This window comes from Hemiscyllium ocellatum, chromosome 3 (genome assembly GCF_020745735.1).
Source record: "Hemiscyllium ocellatum isolate sHemOce1 chromosome 3, sHemOce1.pat.X.cur, whole genome shotgun sequence".
NCBI lineage: Eukaryota > Metazoa > Chordata > Chondrichthyes > Orectolobiformes > Hemiscylliidae > Hemiscyllium > Hemiscyllium ocellatum.
In genome coordinates, this window is record NC_083403.1 from 113,979,076 (window position 1) to 114,005,114 (window position 26,039).

The window sequence follows — 26,039 nt, forward strand, 5'->3', positions numbered from 1 at the left end:
GCAGCTTTGCTGTGACTTTGGCATAAGCACAAAGTAAGATTTCTGTAGGCTGTACAAAAAAAGCGAGCATGCGAAAAGACATGGGATAACAGTTTCCATCCCAAAAACTCCCAAAAGATCTAAAAAGAGAGCTCAGAAGAGCCAGGAGGAGTCATGAGAAGTTGTTGGAGGATATGGTCAGAGTTAACCCTAAGGTTTTCCATAGGTATGTCAGGAATAAAAGAATGATGAGAGTTAAATTAAGGCCAATCAAGGACATTAGTGTGAAGTTGTGTGTGGAGTCAGAGGAGATAGGGGAAGAACTAAATAAATATTTTTCGACAGTGTTCACTATAGAAAATGAAAATGTTGGCAAGGAAGATACAGAGATACTTGCATCTAGACTAGAAGAGATTGAGGTTCACAAGGAAGAGGTATTAGAAATACTACTGAGTGTGAAAATAGACAAGTCCCCTTGGCCAGATGGGATCTATCCCAGGATCCTCTGGGAAGCAAGGGAAGAGATTGCCGAGCCTTTGGCATTGATCTTCAAATCATCATTGTCTATAGGAGTAGTGCCTGAGGACTGGAGGATAGCAAATGTGGTTCCCTTGTTCAAAAAGGGTAGTAGAGACAACCCTGGTAATTACACACCATCAGTCTCACTTCAGTTGTTGGTAGAGTGTTGGAAAAGGTTATAAGGGATAGGATTTATAACCATCTAGAAAAGAATAATCTGATCAGGGACAGTCAGCACGGTTTTGTGAAAGGTAGGTCATGCCTAACGAATCTTATTGACTTTTATGACAAAGTGATCAACAGGTAAATGAGAGTAAACCGGTTGATGTGGTGTATATGAATTTCAGCAAGGCGTTTGATAAGGTTCCCCACAGTAGGCTATTATACAAAATGCGGAGGAATGGGATTGTGGGAGACATAGCAGTTTGGATCAGTAATGGGCTTGCTGAAAGAAAACAGAGGGATGTAGTTCGGGACACCACCCACGCCCTCCACCTACTCCAGGATTTTCGCTTCCCCGGTCCCCAACGCCTTATTTTCACTATGGACATCCAGTCCCTGTACACCTCCATCCCCCATCACGAAGGACTCAAAGCCCTCCGCTTCTTCCTTTCCCGCCGCACCAACCAGTACCCTTCCACTGACACCCTCCTTCGACTGACTGAACTGGTCCTCACCCTGAATAACTTCTCTTTTCAATCCTCCCACTTCCTCCAAACTAAAGGAGTTGCCATGGGCACCCGCATGGGCCCCAGCTATGCCTGCCTCTTCGTAGGATATGTGGAACAGTCCATCTTCCGCAACTACACTGGCACCACCCCCCACCTTTTCCTCCGCTACATCGATGACTGTATCGGCGCTGCCTCGTGCTCCCACGAGGAGGTTGAACAGTTCATCAACTTTACTAACACCTTCCATCCCGACCTGAAATTCACCTGGACTGTCTCAGACTCCTCCCTCCCCTTCCTAGACCTCTCCATTTCTATCTCGGGCGACCGACTCAACACAGACATCTATTATAAACCGACTAACTCCCACAGCTACCTGGACTACACCTCCTCCCACTCTGCCCCCTGTAAAAATGCCATCCCATATTCCCAATTCCTTCGTCTCCGCCGCATCTGCTCCCAGGAGGACCAATTCCAACACCGCACAGCCCAGATGGCCTCCTTCTTCAAGGACCGCAGATTCCCCCCAGACGTGATCGACGATGCCCTCCACCGCATCTCCTCCACTTCCCGCTCCTCCGCCCTTGAGCCCCGCTCCTCCAACCACCACCAAGACAGAACCCCACTGGTTCTCACCTACCACCCCACCAACCTCCGCATACAACGTATCATCCGCCGCCATTTCCGCCACCTCCAAACGGACCCCACCACCAAGGATATATTTCCCTCCCCTCCCCTATCAGCGTTCCGCAAGGAAAACTCCCTTCGTGACTCCTTCGTCAGATCCACACCCCCCACCAACCCAACCTCCACCCCCGGCACCTTCCCCTGCAACCGCAGGAAATGTAAAACTTGCGCCCACACCTCCACACTCACTTCCCTCCAAGGCCCCAAGGGATCCTTCCATATCCGCCACAAGTTATGGCGGATATCCCCTTATTTAAACGCGGGCTCCGAGTTTTTAGGCCTCAGTCTCTCGGAAGACTTCGCGACGGCTGGTGGGTAAGTTTGGTCGTTTATTTAATAGTTAAAAATTTTAAGTTTTCTTTCAAAAAAAGCGGTAGCAGACCCGGAAGGTGCGCTAGGTTACTTGGGTAAGGTTTTTTTTTTCTCTCCCCTTAGTTAAACGCGGGCTCCGAGTTTTAGGCCTCAGTCTCTCGGAAGACTTCGCGACGGCTGGTGGGTAAGTTTGGTCGTTTATTTAATAGTTAAAAATTTAAAGTTTTCTTTCAAAAAAAGCGGTAGCAGACCCGGAAGGCGCGCTAGATTACTTGGGTAAGGTTTTTTTTCTCTCCCCTTATTTAAACGCGTAGGCGAGTCACCCGAGGCACTACACGAGTAGTGCCTCCCACCCTTCCACCTCCTCTAACCTAATAATAAGACCAATTGTGACTAGCGGGTAAGTGCTGCATTTTCCTTGTTTGTTTCTTTAGATTTAGTTGGTTTTGTTGTTGTTTTTTTTAAGGAAAGCTTACTTTTAGAGGGATGGCAGTGCAGAGAGGGCAATGTTCCTCTTGCAACATGTATGAGGTGAGGGAAGCCATTAGCGTCCCTGCTGAGTACACTTGCAAGAAGTGCACCCATCTCCAGCTCCTCCAAACCCATGTTAGGGAACTGGAGCTGGAGTTGGATGAACTGCGGATCATTCGGGAGGCAGAGGAGGTCATAGATCGGAGCTTTAGGCAAGTAGTTACTCCGAAAGTTCAAGATAGATGGGTGACAGTGAGGGGGAGTGGGAGGAAGCAGCCAGTGCAGGGACCCCCTGTGGTCATTCCCCTCAAGAACAAGTATACCGTTTTGGATACTTGTGGGGGGGATGACTTACCAGGGGCAAGCAACGAGGTTCAGGCCTCTGGCACGGAGCCTGGCCCCGTTGCTCAGAAGGGTAGGGTGGAGAAAGGTAGAGCAATAGTTCTTGGGGACTCGATAGTGAGGGGTACAGACAGACGGTTTTGTGGGGGCGACAGGGACTCACGTTTGGTATGTTGCCTCCCAGGTGCAAGGGTACGTGATGTCGCTGATCGTGTTTTCCGGGTCCTTAAGGGGGAGGGGGAGCAGCCCCAGATCGTGGTCCACGTTGGCACCAACGATATAGGTAGGAAGAAGGGTGAGGATGTCAGACAGGCTTTCAGGGAGCTAGGTTGGAAGCTCAAAGTTAGAACAAACAGAGTTGTAGTCTCTGGTTTGTTACCCGTGCCACGTGATAGAGAGTCGAGGAATAGGGAGAGAGAGCAGTTAAATGCGTGGCTACAGGGATGGTGCAGGAGGGAGGGATTCCGGTTTCTGGACAACTGGGGTCCTTTCTGGGGAAGGTGGGACCTCTATAAAAAGGATGGGCTACACCTGAACCTGAGGGGCACCAGTATCCTTGGGGGGAGGTTTGCTAGTGCTCTTTGGGAGGGTTTAAACTAACTCCGCGGGGGCATGGGAACCAGGACTGTAGCTTTAGGGTACAGGACCTTGAGTGTAGGGAGGTTAGGAATAATGCAGCGATCTCTAAGGGGGGTGCCTGTAACCAGAAGGGTGGATTGAAGTGTGTATACTTCAATGCCAGAAGTATAAGGAATAAGGTAGGTGAACTTGCAGCGTGGGTTGGTACCTGGGACTTCGATGTTGTGGCCATTACAGAGACGTGGGTAGAACAGGGACAAGAATGGCTGTTGCACGTTCCAGGGTTCAAATGTTTTAGTAGGATCAGACATGGGGGTAAAAAAGGGGGAGGCGTGGCATTACTTGTCAAAGATAGTATCACAGCAGTGGAATGGACGATGGAAGAGGACTTGCCATCTGAGGTAGTTTGGGCTGAGGTTAGAAATAGGAAAGGTGAGGTCACCCTGTTAGGTGTTTTCTACAGGCCTCCTAATAGTCCTAGAGAAGTAGAGGATAATATTGCGAGGATGATTCAGGAAAAGAGTGAAGGTAGCAGGGTGGTTGTTATGGGGGACTTTAACTTCCCAGATATTGACTGGGAGAGCTATAGCTCGAGTTCATTAGATGGGTCGGTGTTTGTCCAATGTGTGCAGGAGGGTTTCCTGACACAATATGTAGACAGGCCAACAAGAGGGGAGGCTATACTGGATTTGGTTCTAGGTAATGAACCAGGCCAGGTGTTAGACTTGGAGGTAGGTGAGCACTTCGGGGACAGTGACCACAACTCGGTGACTTTTACTTTAGTGATGGAGAGGGATAATCGTGCGCCGCAGGGCAAGAGCTATAGCTGGGGGCAGGGAAATTATGATGCAGTGAGGCATGACTTAGGATGTGTGGATTGGAAAAACAGGCTTCAAGAGAAGAACACTAATGAGATGTGGGGATTGTTCAAGGAGCAGCTACTGCGTGTCCTCGATAGGTATGTACCAGTCAGGTATGGTGTAAAGGGCCTTGTGAGGCAGCCGTGGTTTAGTAAGGAATTGGAGTCCCTTGTGAAAGGGAAGAAGGCGGCATATGTAAAGATGAGGCGTGAAGGTTCAGTAGTGGCGATTGAGAGTTATAAGGTAGCCAGGAGCTAAAGAGGGAGCTAAGAGAAGCGAGAAGGGGACATGAAAAGTCTTTAGCTGGTAGGATTAGGGAAAACCCAAAGGCTTTCTATAGGTATGTCAAGAATAAAAGGATGACTAGGGTAGGTATCGGTCCAGTCAAGGATAGTAGTGGGAAGTTGTGTGTGGAGGCGGAGGAGATTGGAGAGACATTAAATCAGTACTTTTCATCAGTATTCACTCAGGAACAGGACACTGTTGCTGATGTGAATATGGAATCACAAATAATTAGAATGGATGCCCTGGAAATATGCAGGGAAGAGGTTTTGGGAATATTGGAAAGGATGAATATAGATAAGTCTCCTGGGCCTGATGGCATTTACCCCAGGATCCTATGGGAAGCTAGGGAGGAGATAGCAGAGCCATTGGCCTGGATTTTTATGTCGTCATTGTCAACGGGAATAGTACCAGAGGACTGGAGGATAGCGAATGTGGTCCCATTGTTCAAGAAAGGGAGTAGGGATAGCCCTAGTAACTATAGGCCAGTGAGTCTGACTTCAGTGGTGGGCAAAGTCTTAGAGAGAATGGTAAGGGATAAGATTTATGAACATCTGGGTAGGAATAACGTGATCAGGGATAGCCAGCATGGTTTTGTGAAGGGCAGGTCGTGCCTCACAAACCTTATTGAGTTCTTTGAGAAGGTGACTAAGGAAGTGGACGAGGGTAAAGCAGTAGATGTTGTGTATATGGATTTTAGTAAGGCGTTCGATAAGGTTCCCCATGGTAGGCTAATGCTAAAACTTCGGAGGTATGGCATTGAGGATACATTAGAGGTTTGGATTAGGAATTGGCTGGCTGGAAGGAGACAGAGGGCAGTAGTTGATGGATTATGTTCATCTTGGAGCGCAGTTACTAGCGGTTTTTTAGATTAGATTACTTACAGTATGGAAACAGGCCCTTCGGCCCAACAAGTCCACACCGACCCGCCGAAGCGCAACCCACCCATACATTTACCCCTTACCTAACACTACGGGCAATTTAGCATGGCCAATTCACCTAACCCGCACATCTTTGTGACTGTGGGAGGAAACCGAAGCACCCGGAGGAAACCCACGCAGACACGGGGAGACTGTGCAAACTCCACACAGTCAGTCGCCTGAGGCGGGAATTGAACCCAGGTCCCTGGCGCTGTGAGGCAGCAGTGCTAACCACTGTGCCACCGTGCCGCCGGTGTACCACAAGGATCTGTTTTGGGACCATTGCTTTTTGTTACCTTTATAAATGATCTAGAGGAAGGACTTGAAAGCTGGGTAAGCAAGTTTGCGGATGACACAAAAGTCGGTGGAGTTGTGGATAGTGAGGAAGGAAGTGGTAGGTTACAGAGGGATATAGATAAGTTGCAGAGCTGGGCGGAAATGTGGCAAATGGAATTCAATGTAGCTAAGTGCGAAGTCGTTCACTTTGGTAGGAATAACAAGATGATGGATTACTGGGCTAATGGTAGGCTACTTGGTAGTGTGGATGAGCAGAGGGATCTTGGTGTCCATGTACACAGATCTCTGAAAGTTGCCACCCAGGTAAATAGTGCTGTGAGGAATGCATATGGTGTACTGGGCTTTATTGGCAGAGGAATTGAGTTCCGGAGTCCTGAGGTCATGTTGCAGTTGTATAAGACTCTGGTGAGGCCTCATCTGGAGTATTGTGTGCAGTTTTGGTCGCCATACTATAGGAAGGATGTGGAAGCTTTAGAACGAGTGCAGAGGAGGTTTACCAGGATGTTGCCTGGAATGGTAGGAAAATCTTATGAAGAAAGGCTGAGGCACTTGGGGCTGTTCTCATTGGAGAAGAGAAGGTTTAGGGGAGAAATGATAGAAGTGTATAAGATGATTAGGGGTTTAGATAGGGTAGATACTAAGAACCTTTTACCGCTAATGGAGTCAGGTGTTACTAGGGGACATAGCTTTAAATTAAGGGGAGGTAGGTATAGGACAGATGTTAGGGGTAGATTCTTCACACAGCGGGTTGTGAGTTCATGGAATGCCCTGCCCGTATCAGTGGTGAACTCTCCTTCTTTATGGTCATTTAAGCGGGCATTGGATAGGCATTTGGAAGTTATTGGGCTAGTATAGGTTAGGTAGGATTCGGTCGGCGCAACATCGAGGGCCGAAGGGCCTGTACTGCGCTGTATCCTTCTATGTTCTATGTTCTATGTTCTAAGTTCACCTGTACCTCCACACACATCATCTATTGCATCCGCTGCACCCGATGTGGCCTCCTCTATATTGGTGAAACAGGCCGCTTACTTGCGGAACGCTTCAGAGAACACCTCCGGGCCGCCCGAACCAACCAACCCAATCACCCCGTGGCTCAACACTTTAACTCTCCCTCCCACTCCACCGATGACATGCAGGTCCTTGGACTCCTCCACCGGCAGAACACAACAACACGACGGCTGGAGGAGGAGCGCCTCATCTTCCGCCTGGGAACCCTCCAACCACAAGGTATGAATTCAGATTTCTCCAGTTTCCTCATTTCCCCTCCCCCCACCTTGTCTCAGTCGGTTCCCTCAACTCAGCACCGCCCTCCTAACCTGCAATCCTCTTCCTGACCTCTCCGCCCCCACCCCACTCCGGCCTATCACCCTCACCTTGACCTCCTTCCACCTATCCCACCTCCATCGCCCCTCCCCCTAGTCCCTCCTCCCTACCCTTTATCTTAGCCTGCTTGGCTCTCTCTCTCTCTCTTATTCCTGATGAAGGGCTTATGCTCGAAACGTCGAATTCTCTATTCCTGAGATGCTGCCTGGCCTGCTGTGCTTTGACCAGCAACACATTTGCAGCTGTGATCTCCAGCATCTGCAGATCTCATTTTTTACATGTTCATCTTGGTGTCCAGTTACTAGCTGCATACTGCAATGGACGGTGTTGGGTCCACTGCTGTTTGTCATTTTTATAAATGACCTGGATGAGGGCTTAGATAAGTGGGTTAGTAAATTTGTGGACTACACTAAGGTCGGTGGAGTTGTGGATAGTGACGAAGGATGTAGTAGGTTGCAGAGAGACATAGATAGGATGCAGAGCTGGGCTGAGAGGTGGCAAATGAGTTTAATGTGGACAAGTGTGAGATGGTACACTTTGGACGGAGTAATCGGAATGCAAAGTACTGGGCTAATGATAAGATTCTTGGGAGTGCAGATGAGCAGAGAGATCTCAGTGTCCATGTACACAGATCCCTGAAAGTTGCCACCCAGATTGACAAGGTTGTTAAGAAGGCATACAGTGTTTTGGCCTTTATTAATAGAGGGATTGAGTTCCGGAGCCAGGAGGTTATACTGCAGCTGTACAAAGCTCTGGTACGGCCACACTTGGAGTATTGTTACAGTTTTGGTCACAGCATTATAAGAAGGATGTGGAAGCTTGGAAAGGGTGCAGAGGAGATTTACTAGGATGGTGCCTGGTATGGAGGGAATGTCTTACGAGGAAAGGCTGAGGGCCTTGAGGCTGTTCTCATTAGAGAGAAGAAGGTTGAGAGGTGACTTAGTAGAGATATATAAGATAATCAGAGGGTTAGAGATAGGGTGGACAGGGAGAGCCTTTTTCTAAGTATGGGAACGGCAAACACGAGGGGACACTTTAAAGTGAGGGGAGATAGGTAAAAGACAGATGTCAGAGGTAGTTTCTTTACTCAGAGAGTAGTAAGGGTATGGAATGCTTTGCCTGCAACGGTAGTAGATTCGCCAAGTTTAAGTGCATTTAAGTTGCCATTGGACAGGCATATGGATGTACGTGGAATAGTGTAGGTGGGATGGGCTTCAGATTAGTATGACAGGGCGGCGCAACATCGAGGGCTGAATAGCCTGTACTGCGCTGTAATGTTCTATATTCTATGTTCTTTAACGTTTAGTATCTGCATAAAGTTCAAATTGTTGCTTGCATTTGATTCATCCAGTCAAGGTATTTAAAAAAAAAGACCAAATCACACTGAACCAGAGCTCTTGAACTGTGCAAACTATCTAAACTTGTTGTATATTTTTCTGTTTTTGGGTCACCTAACATATTGTGTGAAATCATTGCCATAAATGATATGCAGAATGGTTAGCTTAGTGGTACATAGCAGAGCTGATGTGGACAATCTCAGCTCAATTCTCCAGAGGTGACAGCAGTCTCACTGTCAAAGCCGAAAGGAGAAGGTAACCCTACTCTGTGATCCTCGAAGGGTCATGAATACAATGAAAGCTAACAGTCTGCTCTCAAAGTTTCTGGCCAAATCATAGAATTGGAATTGGGTATCTCATTCATCATGGTGTGATTGCAAGCAGACAGTGGGTATCCCAACACGTTCTCATGCCATTTCTATGGTTTTCCTGCCTCCCAGCCCATTGCTAAGAGTCTAGTTAAGTCCCATCTTCCTGTGTCTGTACATAGGCAAATTCTTTGCAGACAATTAGTTATTTAAAAATACAATATTTCAGTGGGAATTGTTCAAAGGAAACTTGAGAGAATCCTTTGCAATTAAATTATAGTGTTCGACTTCTCCATACTGAGCACCATCATTGAACACCTTGGTATCACATGAATTTTGCAAGTTCTTCAGATATCAACTAAAATTGATCACATGCTTTTCTTTACTGGCCAGAGCATTGAGCATAGGAGTTGAGAGGTCATGTTGTGGCTGGACAAAACATTGGTTTGGCCACTTTTGGAATATTGTATGCAATACTGATCTGCCTCCAAGTTGTGAAACTTGAAAGCTTCAGAAAAGATATACAAGGATGTTGCCAAGGTTGGAGTATATGAGCTACAGGGAGAGGCTGAATAGGCTGGGGCTGTTTTCCCTGGAGCATCGGAGGCTATGGGGTGATCTTATAGAGGTTTTTAAAATCATGATGGGTATGGACAGGGTAAATAGGCAAGGTCTTTTCCCTGGGATGTGGGATACCAGAACTAGAGAGCATAGGTTTAAGGTGAGAGGTGACAGATTTAAACAGGACCTAAGGGGCAACCTTTTCATGCAGAGGGTAGTGCATGTATAAAATAAGCTGCCAGAGGAAGTGGTGGAGGCTAGTACAATTTAACATTCAAAAGGCAACTGGATGAGTACATGAATAGGAAGGGTTTCAAGTGATATTGGTCAAGTGTTGGTAAATGGGACTAGATTAATTTAGGATATCTGGTCGGCATGAATAAGTTGGGCTGAAGGGTCTGTTTCCACAGTATACAACTGTATGATTCTATGACTGAAATGAAACCATTGAAATTCCTTGCCTCCACTGAAAACAGATTGTAAGTACTTGAGCCTGAATTATCATGAGATAGGAAAGGTTTTTGGTTTTGCCATAATGATACCAGAACCCAGATTCCAAAAGTCTCAACCTGAACCATTTTCAGCAGTAGTGCAGGAAGAGACCCTTGCATGGCAGCAAATTCCATTAGCTGAAGTCAACGCCATGATCATGTGTTGATGCCAATTGCTGTGAGTGGAACATCAGAGCACAGGGACCAATTGTTGGCATACAGTCTATAGAAAACCCCAGGCTGAGCACAGTGACATTAACAAACATGAAGTCCTGCTGCCCCAATGGCTGCCTCCATCCTGTCTATAGTGTGATGATGTGGAGGATCTGCTATTGGACTGGTGTGGACAATGTTAAAAATTCACACAACACCAGGTTATAGTCCAACAGGTTTGTTTGGACGCACTAGCTTTCAGACCGCTGCTCCTTCATCAGGTAGCTGTGAAGCAGGACTTGGAAATAGAACCAATCTCTCTCAAGACTATGATACAGACATACTCTCACCTCACACCTTTAATGCATTGTCTGAGCTGGGATTCACTTTTTTTTTATAAAACCTTAAGTTATCTTGAGAATGTGACTTGAAAGAATTTCTGGGATTTACATATTAATGAACTGATACCTGTAACCCATTCTAAAACATGAAAGACTTAACAGCAATCTTGGTTGTTCAATATAATATTTTAGTTGCATGACACTGTAATCTTTTGCTATAAATTGTGTCTTATGATCCGGCTCCACAGCTACCTGAAGGAGCAGCGCTCTGTAAGCGAGTGCTTCCAAATAAACCTGTTGGACTACAATCTGGTGCTGTATGAGTATGATGGCATAGCTTCCAATAATACCTGTATCTCTGCCCCAAAATGAAAGTTAGACCATTAAGAGCAATGTCTTCCAAACACAAACAGAAATTGCTGGGCAAGTTCAGCATGTCTGGCAGCATCTGTGAAGAGAAAGTAGAGTTAATGTTTCAGGTCCGATGACCTTTCCTCAGAAGTATTCTGAAGAAGGGTCACTGGAGCCAAGACATTAACTGTGCTTTCTCTCCACAGATAAGCTCAGCGGGCCTGGCAGTTTCCAGCAATTTCTGTTTTTGTTTCAGATTTCCAACATCTTTCTGTATTTATTTAGCATTTGCTCCCAAGTTGAATTTGCAGAAAGTAAAGACCATACAGTTTTATTTTGCTGAATTTTTGGTTGCAAACTAGAATGAAAAATGGACTGTTTTAAAAGCCAAGAACTGCATTCAGGAAGACTTCACTATTAAAATGCAAGTTACTGAATACACCATGTCTGCGCTGTTCACAATGATGTTTGTTCAAACTGTGGATGAAGTTATTGCAGACTAATTGGATCTAAGGAGTGTGTATGCTGAGAGATTTAGCTAGCATCAAGCTGCTAAATGGTCTACGGAATGGTGACAAATGTCTTTGCCTATCTGGGTTTGGCTCCCTGGCCTGTGAACAGCTTGTGGGTTTGAATATTTAGTGATAAACTATTGTGTCTCCAGAATGGAAGAAGCTGCCCCTTTTCTCTGCGGTATTAAAATACAGATCACAAGCCTGGAGAAAACCAATTTATTTCCTCTGATCAATTGCTGCAAATTATGGATTTTAATCAGGAGGTCAGAGACTTTGTAAGTGTGAGCCAGTTGCCCTGTGACTCCTGAACGTAATTGGAGAAGAAATACCAAAGAACAGTAAGTTCCAACAAGCCAAATGAATTATCAGTGAACCCTGTGGACATTGACTATTAAAGCACTTTCCCCATCTTGCCATCTTCTTCTTGGCAATGTTTTTATTTTTGATCTCCAGCATTTGCATTACTTTGCTGTGAGTTCAGAGCCTACAGGAACTTACGGTTAGGAAGCAAACACAGCAGGTGTATAATTTTCACTACTCAGGCAGAATAGGGTCAGGATAGGGAGTCATGAAATATGAAAAAAACTGTGAACCCATCTACCAGTTACTCACTTTCATTTTAACTGGGTGAGTTTGGGTTCAATGCATAATGCAGTTCATAATTATGTATTTAATTTGAACTACTCATCTCAGATTTTATCGTCAAATTGAATTTAATACCAGTAAGCATTACCCAGGGGTTAGGAATTCCATAATCTGAAGGGAGGAGGGAGATAAAAGTATGTGATTTTCTAGCATCCCTTGTGGGCTGAACAGAACAAAAGTGCTTCCTCCCAACCTGTTAGCGAATCTGCATTGATCTCTCACTCCATCCCAGCCAATCCACACATCATCTGAATCCTTACTACTGTCCATAGCCAAACTGTACATGGTTTGCCTTCACCCATTCCTGTCAATGCAACCCTTTAGTAGGTAAAAGCAAATAGACTCCAATAAGTTCCTACCATTAAATTGTGTAGCTCCTGTGTATTACCAGCAGATCCAGGTTTCCGGAATGCTGAGAGAGGCCCCCGCTCCCTCACTGCTTCCCTATAAATAGGAGAAGCCTGAACTCATAACATAAAATTCCTGTCTCCTGCCTGTACATTTATGAATCTCAGCAGCATGTGTAAGGTGACCGTGTCTGTATTAGTCACGTCAAACCAGAGATCTCACGTTTGATTCGTGAGTTGTTTCATCTTCTTCAAGATAGGAGCGCTAAATGTAATCAGATTGTAGAGAACCTGAATGAATATCAATCGCTGAAATAACCGGCCACAATTTTTCAGATCTTTGATAATTTCTTAACTGTCAGAAAGTTTCATTTAACTGACAGAATATCCTGGGACTCATTTGCTGTCAAAGTAAATCACCTCGTTAAATGAACATTGTCTGCCGAACATGAGATTGAAGTCGAGTCAATAATGGATTTCATATTTATTTGTTGAATACTATTAATCAGAAGTGTAATTATTCAGAAAATATCATTGGAAAGTGCTCATCATTATTGTTCTTTAAAGTGAATCGTAAATGCAGAGCTGTGAAGTTTGAGACCACTAGAATTCAACCACTGCTGACAAGGGCACCTCGCATTCACAATGGAAAGGGGGGAGGGAAGGTATGACAATCAGGGAGGACTTATATTCATGAGAATCTATCACTGATGCTAATTGACAGTCTATTTGCTGAATGTAGAGATCCAAAATGATAGGCCCCTGTGAAGCAAGATACAAAGTATGTTGGACTTAAATTTTGCAGAACACTTATGATTGGACAAGTAGAAGACTGGGGCTCATGTATAAGGATGCTATGCCATCAACAGCTTCATATCTGCCAATCCTCCTGCCAATGCTCCTACCAGAGTTTTATGGGTTTTGTGAGGGAGGTTGAGTGGGTTTCTCATCCCTACCTAATTGAGCCCCTTAATAGGCAATCAAAGGCCTTATCCTAAGGTCCTTTGAACTGAACAGACAGAAGGAGAGATCTTTGCCCAATGTTACAGCCAGGTAGGTTTAACCTGGTCAGTGAAAGGTGACATGGGTGTGTAACTCTTGCATGGTTCCATGTGCTAAGCTTACCCCAAGACTGTTGTGTCTCCCTACCTTCAGCCTGCCCCTGCACTGTCCAATGTACTTTCACACCTCCCTCTGGTTCTACCAACCTGGTCCTGGTGAGATTTTAGATTTTACTGAGTCTGGGGCATCTGTCATTCATTTACCTCTTGGGCCTCCTGCAATACCAGAAGTGTCCATGGATCTTGACGTGGTTTAGAGCCAGTAATTGGTTTCAGGTCTTGAGGTAGAACCTCTTCCTCTTGAAGTCCCCGCCCAGAAAAATTAGAGAGTGACAAACTAGCTAAATGGAGACAGGCATGTCCTGGAAAAGTTTTAGATTAGATTACTTACAGTATGGAAATAGGTCCATCAGCCCAACAAGTCCACACCGATCCTCCGAAGAGCAACCCACCTAGACCCATTCCCCTATATTTACCCCTTCACCTAACACTATGGGCAATTTAGTATGGCCAATTCACCTAACCTGCACATCTTTTGACTGTGGGAGGAAACCCACACAGATGCGGGGAAAATGTGCAAACTTCACACTGACAGTTGTCTGAGGTGGGAATTGAACCCGCATCTCTGGCACTGTGAGGCAGCAGTGCTAACCACTGTGCCACCCACAATATATTTTATGGGGTGCAAGAACTCTACCCTCAGTGTATAATCAGATGCTACATAATTTTAAAATCTCCTGCACAGCAATATCTAAGAAGTGTGTCCAATATAATACAAAGAATGCCATTTAAAATACGTTGTTCAAATTATTTGCTGCTGTCAAAAGTTAGAATAATTACTGTACATTTTCAATACCATTGTAGATGTATCACTTAATATTTGAAATTATGATGATGGTAAGTGATTACACTTGCATTTTGCAACACAACAATTATCACTTCACTTTCGCTGCCTATCTATCAGGAGTCCTAACATTTCAACTGCCACATCTTCAGGCAGGTGCAGTTCCAGGCAATCCTGCTCCTGCTTTGAGAACTTCCTTTGTAACAGCATGACATGAGCTGTAAGGACTGTTGATTGTGGTCCAACAATCATGGTTGATATACTGGACTGGTTTTGATCTCCAGAGAGATGCAGGTAAGAGTTTTTTTCTCTGATTCTTCTCCCTCAGGGCTAGGGATTTGTCTTAGGAGTATTCTTCTCCCTCATCAGCCCAAGGTTTTTATTTTCTTCTTTTTTCATCTCTCAGGAGAGTACATGGAACCAGGTTGAGGAGCTGAAGAATTTAGTCAGGATGTTCCAACTCCTCATGGGGCATGCATGATGGATAATCTTACCTTTCACTGTCCCCTGATTTTGAAATTTTTGATTGCTTGTCAATATATAAACAATTTGGATGAGAATATAGTAAGTTTGCGGACAACAACAAAATTGGTGGCATAGCAGACAGTGAAGAAGGTTTTCTAAGATTACAAAAGGTTCTTGATCGAATGGGTCAATGGGTTGAAAAATGGCAGATGGAGTTCAATCTGGGCAAATGTGAGGTATTGCATTTTCATGCAACAAACAAGGGTAGCGTTTATAGAATTGATGATCGATCCTTGGGTGGTGTACAATAGAGGAATCTAGAAGTATAGGTACATATCTTTTTGAAGTTTGTGTCACATATATACAGGGTGGTTAAAAAGGCATTTGGCATGCTTGCCTTCATTGCTCAATCCTTTGCTGAGGTTGTACAGGACATTGATGAGCCCTCTTCTGGAGTACTGTATCAAGTTCTGGTCACCCAATTATAGGAAGGAAATCATTAACCTGGAGAGGGTTCAGAAGAGATTTACCAAGATGTTACCGAGTATAGAACGTTTGAGTGAAAAAGAAAAGGTGGTAGGCTGGGACTCTTTTCACTGAAGTGTCGGAGGCTGAGAAGTGACCCGTTTGAAGTTTAATGAGGGGTATAGATAGACTCAGTGGTAGTTGTCTTTTCCCTCAGATGGGGAATTTCAAGACGATGAGGCACATTTTTAAGGTGAGGGGGAGAGACTTAAAAAAGACATGAGGGGCAAATATTTTACATAGGCTAGTTTGTACATGGAATGAACTTCCTGAGAAAGTTGTGGATGTGGGTACCATTACAATAATTAACAAATATTTGGATAAGTACATGCATAGGAAAAGTTTGAAGGGATATGGGACAGGAGCAAGCAGGTGGGACTAGTTTAGTTTGGGATTATGTTTGGCATGGACTAGATGGACCAAAGGGACTGTTTCCAAGCCATATGACTCTATGACTCTGTAACAGGTCACCCAACAGCATTATTTATCTTCCCACTAATTGATTCATTCATTAGGCAGTGTTGCCAAATATTTTAATACATACATGTGGCCATTCACCACAAATAGAACAACTTAGAAATGACTCGGTTCATACTAAAAATTGTGCCACTGTTTAGAAAGCCAAAAAAGTGCAAAGCAGATGCTAAGTTTAATTTCTAGAAGGGATGTAATTGAAAAGTCTGCATATTATGCAAAATCATGTATCAAATCTTTATTGGAATAAAGGGCACAGCCTGCAGTTCTGTTCGTTATGATATGGAAAGGATATTGCAGCATTACAGAGCGCAAGATCTATATAGATGATACCTGAAATACATAAGAAGACATGTCAGGAAAGGATTGGCTGTCTTTCTCTCTCTTGAAAAAAGGCTGAGCTGTGACCGAGAGATCTTCAAAATTTATAAAAAGGTTTGATAGATTTGTTCGAGAGAGAGAACATTACTCTTGTGGGGAAGAGCATAACTAGAGACTATCTATGTAGCACAGTCACCAAGAATCCAACAGGGAATTCAAAAGGGGTTCTGGAGTAGAGTGGTGCTGGAAAAGCACAGCAGTTCAGGCAGTATCTGAGGAGCAGTAAAATCGACGTTTCGGGCAAAAGACCTTGCCCGAAACGTCGATTTTACTGCTACTCGGGTGCTGCCTGAACTGCTGTGCTTTTCCAGCACCACTCTACTCCAGAATCTGGTTTCCAGCATCTGCAGTCATTGCTTTTACCTAGGGAATTCAAAAGAAATTTCCTTACCCAAAGAGTGGTGAGAAAGTGGGAATTGCGACAACAGAGAATGGCTAAAGTAAATAGTGCAGAATAATTTAGGGAAAATTATGCAAGTCAGTTCAAATAGTAGAGTTGGATGAAGAAAACATAAAAAGAGGATCGAGTATAGCAGGAACTCATTGGGTTGAATGGCCTATTTCTATGCCATATGTAATCCAACATAAAATTTTGTTTTATTTAATGGAGCTTCAAATTTCATTTAATACACCTTTCTCATGTTCCTGGAGTTGGAGGTTTATTTTTAAATCGGGAAGTCTTGTTGCCTACTATCAGGTGATCCTTCATGTCACTGCATTGTTCAGAATGACAATCAGTTTATTGAGTTTGTCACTGTACTCATTGTTGCCTTGGAGACTGATGGACGAAGACAAGCAGTGACAACTCACTGGAACTGATGCCTTCACTATGGTCAGCTTGTTTCATGGTGCAATGATCATTTAAATTTCTATCTAAATTCTAAAAATGCAGTGTCAGGATGTTTGCCCAGTTGGAGAGTTCATGGTTGGTTAAGTTGGCTTAAGAACCAGAGGTCACTGTATTCCTAACTGCATAAAGTTTGCTGAGGGTCCCATTGTAGACAGACCAAGGCTGGCTTTACTTTCAAATTTTGCAGCTTGATAACACTGTGATCGAATCATAACTCCAGTCAGGGAGAGAATGCATTATCTGTAGTCTGATAGCAGAACCACTGTGAGAGTCTTGATGACATCTAGGTAAAGTTTCAATACATTTCCTTCAATTGCAGGGCAGATGGTGCAAAAGTGGCCACTATAGACAAGCAATTTAACTTTAAACCCTCCTCCAAGCAATGGAAATCCCCTCCCCTCTGCTCCCAGAGCACATTCAGACTCTTATTCCCTGGAGCCACTGGCAACTAGTTCTCTCAGTGGCTCCCACTACCACATTTTTCCATGCAACTGCCAAGTTGGGGGTAGATCTGGTCAGGAGTTGCCCAAGACTCAGAAAGCTTTTACATGAATGAGGCCTTGATTATTATATCACCAAACGCTCCAAATTACTGGATTTTGGAGTTGCACCAACTGCTTTGGACATTGTGTGCACCTCCTCTTCTGCTCACTTTTAAAATTGGAGCCTAGATTTCAGTAGAGAGGTTGTTCGTGGTTAAGTTGCAGCGTGAATAACTTGACACACACCAAGAACAAAGAACAATACAGCACAGGAATGGGCCCTTTGGCCCTCCAAGCCATCCCATTTTGCCCTTGCATACTAAAATTGTCTTCACTTACAGAATTGAGATCTTAAAAGTCATAGAGATGTACAACACGGAAACAGACCCTTCGGTCCAACACGTTCATGTCGACCAATTATTCTAACCTAATGTCATCCTATCTGTCAGTACTTAGCCCGTATCCCTCTAAACCTTTCCTATTCATATACCCATTCAGGTGCCTTTTAAATGCTCTAATTGTACCAGTCACCACCACCTCCTGTGGCAACTCATTCCATATACGCACCACCCTCTGCGTGAAAAAGTTGCCCCTTAGGTCCCTTTTAGTAATAGCAAAATAGATTATTACTTGCAGCATGCTGTTTTGCAGAGGGACCTGGGTAGATGTACTGCACTGGAGGGGGTGCAGAGGAGATTCACTGGGTTGATTCTGGAGTTGAGGGGATTGGCTTATGAGGAGAGATTGAGTAGATTGGGATTATACTCACTGGAATTCAGGTATCAGATAGAAACATATAAAATGATGAACAAAATCAATAAAATAGTAATAGATAGGATGTTTCAACTGGTGGTTGAGACTACAACAAGAGGGCATGGCCTCAAGATTAAAGAAAGCAGGCTCAGAACTGAACTGAGAAGAAACTTCTTCACCTAGAGGGCTGTTAATCGATGAACCTCCTTGTTCAGTGAAGTTCTCTAATCGCTTTTAAAGCTAAGATTTAGTTCCAGAAAAGATTGGCCATGGTCTTATTGAGTAGCCGAGCAGGTTCAAACAGCCGGATGGCCTACTCCTGCTCCTAGTTCTTATGTCTTTCCCTTCTCATCCTAAACCTGTGCTCTTTAGTTCTGGACTCCCCCACCCCAGGGAAAAGATTTTGTCTATTTATTCTATCCATGCCCCTAATGATTTTATAAACCTCTATAAGGTCACCCCGCAGCCCCCAATGCTCCAGGGAAAACAGCCCCATCCTATTCAGCCTCTCCCTATAGCTCAAATCCTTTAACTTTGGTAACATCCTTGTAAATCTTTTTTGAACCCTTTCAAGTTTCACAACATTCTTCCAATAGGAAGGAGACCAGAATTGCACGCAATATTCCAAAGGTGGCCTAACCAATGTCCTATACAGCCACAACATGTCTTTCCAACTTCTGTACTCAATACTCTGACCAACAAAGGAGAGCATACCAAATGCCTTCTTCACTACCCTATCTACCTGTGACTCTACTTTCAAAGAACTATGAACCTATGCTCCAAGGTCTCTTTGTTCAGCAACACTCCTTAGGATCTTACCATTAAGTGTATAGGTCCTGCTCTGATTTGCTTTTCCAAAATGCAGCACCTCGCATTTATCTAAATTAAACTTCATCTGCCACTCCTGAGCCCATTGACCCATCTGATCAAGATCCTGTTGTTCTCTGGGGTAACCTTCTTCAATGTCTACTAGATTTATGCCCAAGCAACCCTGAACCTCCTGCTAACATCTGTCTTTTTTTTGTGGGGTGGATGGGGAGTGTTTTTTGGCATTTTAGCACAATGTCACCCAGGAGGATGCAAGTAGTAGCCTAGATAATCGGGCAGACTTAACATTGCAGGATATTACACCTGAGCAAAATCACCCTCCATGCAATATCCATCTTCATATTAGATTCTGAAAACTTTCTGAATGAATCATTATCACAGTGCGTTCAACCACTCCATCACCAGGGAACCCCAACTGCCAGCATTGTTCATCCAATAATGAGCACAGCTAATGTCTGAGGATTAACGTGTGTTTTCTACAACAGTCTGCATTGCAAGTTCCAAAAGTACATTGTGCAAATGCTCAACAGAATCTCAGGCAATTTGCATTCTTATTTGATGGCTCTTAATCCCTGTTGACTGCAAGAGCGGTCTGATCTATCCATGACACTCTCAGCAGACCTACAGCAATAAAACAAAAGCTTGCTATATAATTCAAGAAACACAGTTTTCATGAAGCATGATTCCCCAGATAAAATAAAGCCATTAACTAAAGGTCATCCTTACAATTCAACCACAATCATCAAACTAATCTCTGCTGATCAACATTCCAATTTTGCAAATATAACACACAATTCTCATTCTGAATTAGAAGCTCAACCATAATAAAATCATGTGGAAGTTGCAGCACAGATTAAGACCACTCAATCCTTTATCCCTATACTGGTTCTTTGCTGCAGTAATCCAAAATAAATTGTATTGCACAATTTGTTCCCCTTCTCAAAACATCAATCCTATTTTATGAAAGAGAAGATAGTTTCTGTCTCAGCACTCTCAATATCAAGAAATTTATCTCAACCACTCTATTTGCTCTCTTTATGACAACATTAAATAAATGATCTCTTGGAACTGATCCTATAACCGGAGGAGCCAGTCTCTCATTAATCACTTTATCAAAGAATTTCACATTTTGAAATCATCTTCTGACCTTCCCTGTGTTAGTTAAAAAGCTTTTGTAGTAGCTTATCTCACATAAATGCAATTGCCAATTCTTGGTGTCATCCTGAGATATCTATGCTTTATTCTAAATAAAATGAAACAGCTCAAATTATACAGAATTGGCTGAAGGAGGCTGGACCAAAGCTTTGCATCAATGTTTGATGATTTTCTTAAGTTTAGAACCAGTGCTGTTTCCTTTTGTTCCTGTGAATGGATAAGTGTAGTCTGAGGTATAATGCCAAAAGAACAACATTGTTTCAAGATTGCAAAGGAGATACTGTAAGCAGTTCCACGGTCCTTAAGTTTGAATCGGAAAACCAAACCTGTATTTCTGGTTGATTATCAAGTTAGAAATACAGGTACGTTTGTATTCACCTGCTAATGTGCAACTTCATAGCTATGGAATTTTATTCGCTTGTGGAAACAAATTGCAAAGGCTGATTTATCACCTTCAACAGAGAATGGGAGAAGATCAGAGGACTGCACATTAAAATGTACTTCTTGTCATGATCTTTATTGAAGATAAAATATCAATATAAATTCATTTGTTACAAAGATGTAGAGGGGTTGATTGATGGGGGTAGAGGTAACAGTGAGGGATCACCCTGGACCTAGCAGATGCGTGACACTGGCAAGGCCTTATTTACCATTCTGTACGTGTACCATTAATGTCTGGAACATTTTTCATTATTGCATTACCCCTTCACTGCATGTATTTGCAAAGACAGAACAAAGATTATGAGGAAGATTTTGATGTACAGTGCTCAGGCAGGAGGCTCTGCAGTAGATGGCACGCCCAAAGCTTCCAAAGGATACAAGGTCAGAGTGTTTCTGATGCCAAGTGTCATCCTGCTCAAAGCCATTGGTAATAAAGCCAAGGTTGGTAGATGGGTATTTGAATTGGAGTGGAAGTTGACTGCCACCTTGGGACTCAAAGTCTTGGATGTAATTTGCTCACTGAGCTGGAAGGTTCATTTTCAGATGTTTCACCACCATACTAATTCATATCATCAGTGAGCCTCCGATGAAGCACTGGTGTTAGTGACCTGCTTTCTATTTATGTGTTTAGGTTTCCTTAGATTGGTAATGTCATTTTCTGTGGTGATGTAATTTCCTGTTCTTTTTCTCAGAGAATGGTAAATGGGGTCCAAGTCAATGTGTTTGTTGATAAAGTTCTAGTTGGAATGCATGCCTCTAGGAATTATCGGATGTATCTCTGTTTGGCTTGTCCTCAGATGGATGTGTTGTCGAAGTGGTGTCCTTCCTCATCTGTATGTAAAGATACTAGTGAGAGTGGTTTATGTCTTTTTGGTATCTCATTCATATTTATGTATCCTGGTGGCTAGTCTTCTGCCTGTTTGTCCAATGTTTCTTATAGTTCCGGCAAGGTAGTTTGTAAATGACATTAATTTTGTTTGTTGTCTATGTGGGGTATTTCAAGTTCACTAGCTGCTGTTTTAGTGTGTTTGTGGGCTACCGTGATGCCAAGTGGTCTGAGTGGTCTGAGTAGTCTGGCAGTCATTTCTGAGATGTCAGTAAGGGTATTATTGATGGTCTTGAAGGTTTCCTCTAATTTGTTTCGTTTAGTGATGACAAAGGAAGTCATCCACATAGCAGACCACAGAGAGAAAAAGAACAGGAAATGACATCACCATAGGAAATGTCATCACCACAGGAAATAGAATCACAAACTCAAGAAAACCTAAACACATAAATAAAAAGTGGGTCGCTAACACCAGTGCTTCACCAGAGGTTCACTGATGATGTTACCGAATATGATGACGAAATGTCTGAAAACGAACCTTCCAGTCAGCCAGCAAACTACATCCAGAACCTCTACAAATCTTCTCAAAACTGACTAACTCAAGGTCTTTGGCATAAGCTCACTGTTTCATTGGGGTGGGCTGGAAGGTTCCAAAAAGGATGTAAGTATTCAGAAACCTCAGCTAGGGGAGGTGCAAAGATTCCTTTCCTGCATCAGCTTTTCGTCGCTCCAAAAGGTTTTTGCCAAAATATTAAAATGTGTTATTTACCGGCCCCTTTGGCTCTCTCTGTTACGTCCCACCGTATCTCTCCAGCAGTTTTCACGTCATAAAGGCATGACCACTTTTGCTAAATTTAGGTCCCAACAGCATTCCGAGTGACACAGGGCTCAGGCCTGCTGTTTAGACTGCCTTCATAGCCAATAAAATTCAAATGCCACTAGGAATGGCGACACTGATATGTGGACAGTACTGATTTTAAACCATTGCACTTGCCATTTCTGCCAAGTGAAGTGTCTTGCAGGAAAAACGTGCTCAGCATCAACTTTGGTCTTTATTTTTCTGCAGTGAGGCTTCAGGTCATTCTGAACTGTTCCCCTCAGAGCAGACAAAGGAAATCTGTGCACTCCTGTTCAAATTTCAACTGACAGGTTAACATTTCTCCAATCTGAGTATCCACAGCCCCACTTCTGTTCTTGTTAAGCTGCAAGATGAAGTGATGAGGAATCTTTATTAACAAAGAAATACTTCTGTATTTCAGAGGCATATAAAAACCAGTGCTAAAGTAAACAAACAAATCAAGCATAATTTTATCCTAACTGTCCTTGCCTTGGGACTTATCCCATTTAACAAGCAGTTCGGTTGCTTCCAATATTAACAATATCCTCTTTCTATTGATGATTATTGGCTCGCTTGTTTGAAAAGATACAACGATGGCTTTAAAAAAAACATGATAAGCCATAATCCAGTGGGATAGCCTACCTTATCAGGGTCTGTCGCACTGATAACCCAGACGCAATGCGCGTTGTTTTCATATTGGACTGGATAATTGGGGGATGTGATAGTACCACTCGGCCCTCGTAGATTGGAGCCACATGTTCTCGCTAAATTGGAAGGGAAAATGAGAGATATGCATTCAAGTAACCCAAAGACACCAGTAAGCGATATTTCTCAATGACAAAAAAACATGTCTAGAGTACTAATCTGCATAAATAAATGACACAACATTGGAAACACTTTCAGAAAGACCATGGGTATGATTGGTATGGAAAATGATCATGTCATAATGATGCATAGATGGCTGTTCCTCTGAATCTGGGATTAAGACGAATCATTGAGCATCAGTGGGAGATATTTTACGCTGCATAATAGATGTGTGGTACCCAGGACTGTTGAATAGAAAAACGTTATTCTCAATGTGAATGACTTCTATTGGAAAGTTACAGGTCAGTATCAGGTGTGGGGATTGGAATCCTGCTTCACTACAATGTCCAGGAGACTGCCTTTTGCAAACAGTCATACAGCAAGAATAGTCATTTGAATGAGCAACTGGAGATTTAGAGTTACTTGTAGAACTATGTCACAACATGAATCATCGATGCAGAGGAAAAAGGAGACAATAAAATAGTGTTTAATTTTGTTTCCTCAAAAGGTCACCCTCCAGGATCAAGCCAACATCCTCCATGACCCTTCACTTTAGTGGATATAACAAACAGCATAGGAGTCACAGACATGGTCACCAATCTAACTGCTCTTGTATACATTTATACCTAAGTGACAGCAAGTTAAAAGATCCAATCTTTGTACTTTTGACTAGTCAACTAATTAAGGACACTTGGCCCTACAAATCAGTTAATGCAGCAAGCTTAGGGGTAATGCATAATCCTGGTGAAATATTCAGTCTCCCTGCTTGCCAGATCAATTGGAATATTTACTTGGCAGTAAAGAACTATGCTCTGCAGACCAGAAAGTTACCAGTTTCAGCCATATGCAGAGTTTTGCAGATCCAAACGATTGTGGCAAAAAGGGATATTACTGATACTCGCAGGCTCCCTCAGCCAGGGAAGGGAGAAAAGAATTCATTGTGTCTGCATCTGGGTAGTTTCCAGCAGTGCTGGACGAGAGGATGGGATCAGGTGAAAAAGAGTTAAATAGTCTGCCAGAACTTCACTGGGAGAATGGTGACAGAAAACACTGGAAATACTCTGCAGGCAGCAGGCCTTTAGAAAGAGAGGAATAGGGTTAATACAATAGACATCTTTGTTAAGATGTTTACCAGCAGCAGGATACTTTGGACCAAATTGCAGCATGAATCAGTGGTCTCAGAAAATGCATCGGCTTATCAAAGTTCATGTCTGAACTGAAAAAGACATAACAAGTTGAAACGCATTTATATATGTTATCCAATGGGCTTAAAAAATAGAAAGCATGCTTTTTATATTTAGTACTGAATCACATAATTCAATTAAGCTCTGGAAAGACAGCCCTATGAAGGTTTTTCTTTGGCTTTGCACATAGATGAAACCAGATGTGACAGATCTTTCCTTCTCGTCAATTCCCACCAAAACGTCATCCTTCACAAACTCTGTAACCTCTTCCATTCCAACAGTCCATTAGGACTTCTTTCATTCAGACTTGGTGAGTGTTTTGGATTTTTGATTGTTCCACCACTGGTTACTATTTCTTAAAACTATCTACATCCAAAATACTAGAATCCTCTCTCCAAACTTCTATGATTCCGTAAATCCCTCTTTCCCTTTAGGATGCCCCTTTAAAGCAATGTCTTTGTCCAAGTATTTGGTGATGAGCCCTCAATTGTTTGGCTCAATGTGAAATTGTGCTTGATAAAGCTCCTGTGAAATGCATTAGTGACATTTGCTAAGTCAAAAGTAGATCATGCAAGTTCAAGTTACATTTGCTGTAATTCAGATTTACTTTCTTATCCATGGCTGGATTTTCAATGGTATGCAAATTACCACACTTTCTTTTTGGAGGGAATCAGTTTTCCTCCACACTCTCAGCTGTGAACCATTTTTCTCTGGCCCTTGTTGTAGATTGGGAATGGTTAGTGCTGCAGATGTTAGGTTCCAAATTTTAAATGGGGGACAAAAATTAGATTTCCTTCCACTTGGATTTTCATTTTCATCTGGTAAAGTGAGGTTTTGGAATTTCAGTCATGTTGATGGGTCCTTTAAGATGATGATTTATCTTTAAGATCTATTGTTGAAAGTAACTTGACAATTGCATTGTGGAAGCCTCTTTAGTTATTCACAGCAATTGGAGAATGTATCATAAGGCAGTGTAAAATGTTGCAAAATGTGCTGTCATCTTTCTGACTGTGATTTAAATGTCACAGGCTGCTTTAAAGATGGTCTTGATACTTGAAAACAAAATACAAACCACCTGCTGCCCCTATACTGGTTGACGGATTCTGCTTTGGAAATGAAATATGCACTGCCTGTTGTTTCCTCCCATAGACATTCACCTGGGCTACACTGAAAGCTTGGCTTAGTTTCAAACATTAATGATTTTAGCTTAATAGGTACTGCATTCATCTGTGAATAGCTACCAGTTTCAAAAATATTTGTCACTGTGATGTAATCTGTGGTATGTTGAACCCAAGCTAAAAGAGTCACAGGTATTCTTTTCTTTTTCTTTCGTACGACGGAACTTTTCTTCTACTCAGGATAAAACATAGAGAATTTTGGTGAGAGATAACCTCTTCCCTCCACCCCCAATATTTCCAAACATTGTAAAACATTTTCCATGGGTATTCTGTGGAAGCTGCATATTATGCATATTGGGTGAGTGGCTGTAAAGTACACATGGGGGTTTTGAGGTGGCATGAGTGATTTAAGGGGGCACAGAGAACACACAAGGTTGAAAAGGTGGCACGGGCAATGTGAGGAGCAGCGGGCATTATTGTGGAAGTGAGGAAAGCGGATCTTTGCAAACTGTTGGGAGTTGACATCCAAGAACGGAGTTGGTTAATCCAACTGCTCACCTCCATAACCAGTTTCCTCCTACATCCAAAAATAGTGGAAGAAGTCACACTTGGTTTGGGCATGCAACTTGTGATTTGTGCAAGAACATAGGCTTCACAAGCCAATTGTAAGGTCCAGCCACTGCCCATCACTCTGTAACTCTCTCGTTGACCAAGCCAAGACT

The 26,039-nt window shown here is 43.1% G+C and overlaps 1 protein-coding gene across 1 annotated transcript in view; it reads right to left on the reverse strand.

The window, feature by feature from the left end:
- LOC132835936 (CUB and sushi domain-containing protein 1-like) overlaps positions 1 to 26,039 on the reverse strand; it is a 2,426,762-nt gene that overhangs the window by 777,447 nt on the left and 1,623,276 nt on the right. Inside the window, exons 10-11 of the mRNA XM_060855058.1 lie at positions 22,874 to 22,975; positions 14,147 to 14,166 (exon numbers count right to left, since the gene is read on the reverse strand). Coding sequence (XP_060711041.1) covers positions 14,147 to 14,166; positions 22,874 to 22,975 — 122 coding nt within the window. The remainder of the gene's footprint in view (positions 1 to 14,146; positions 14,167 to 22,873; positions 22,976 to 26,039) is intronic.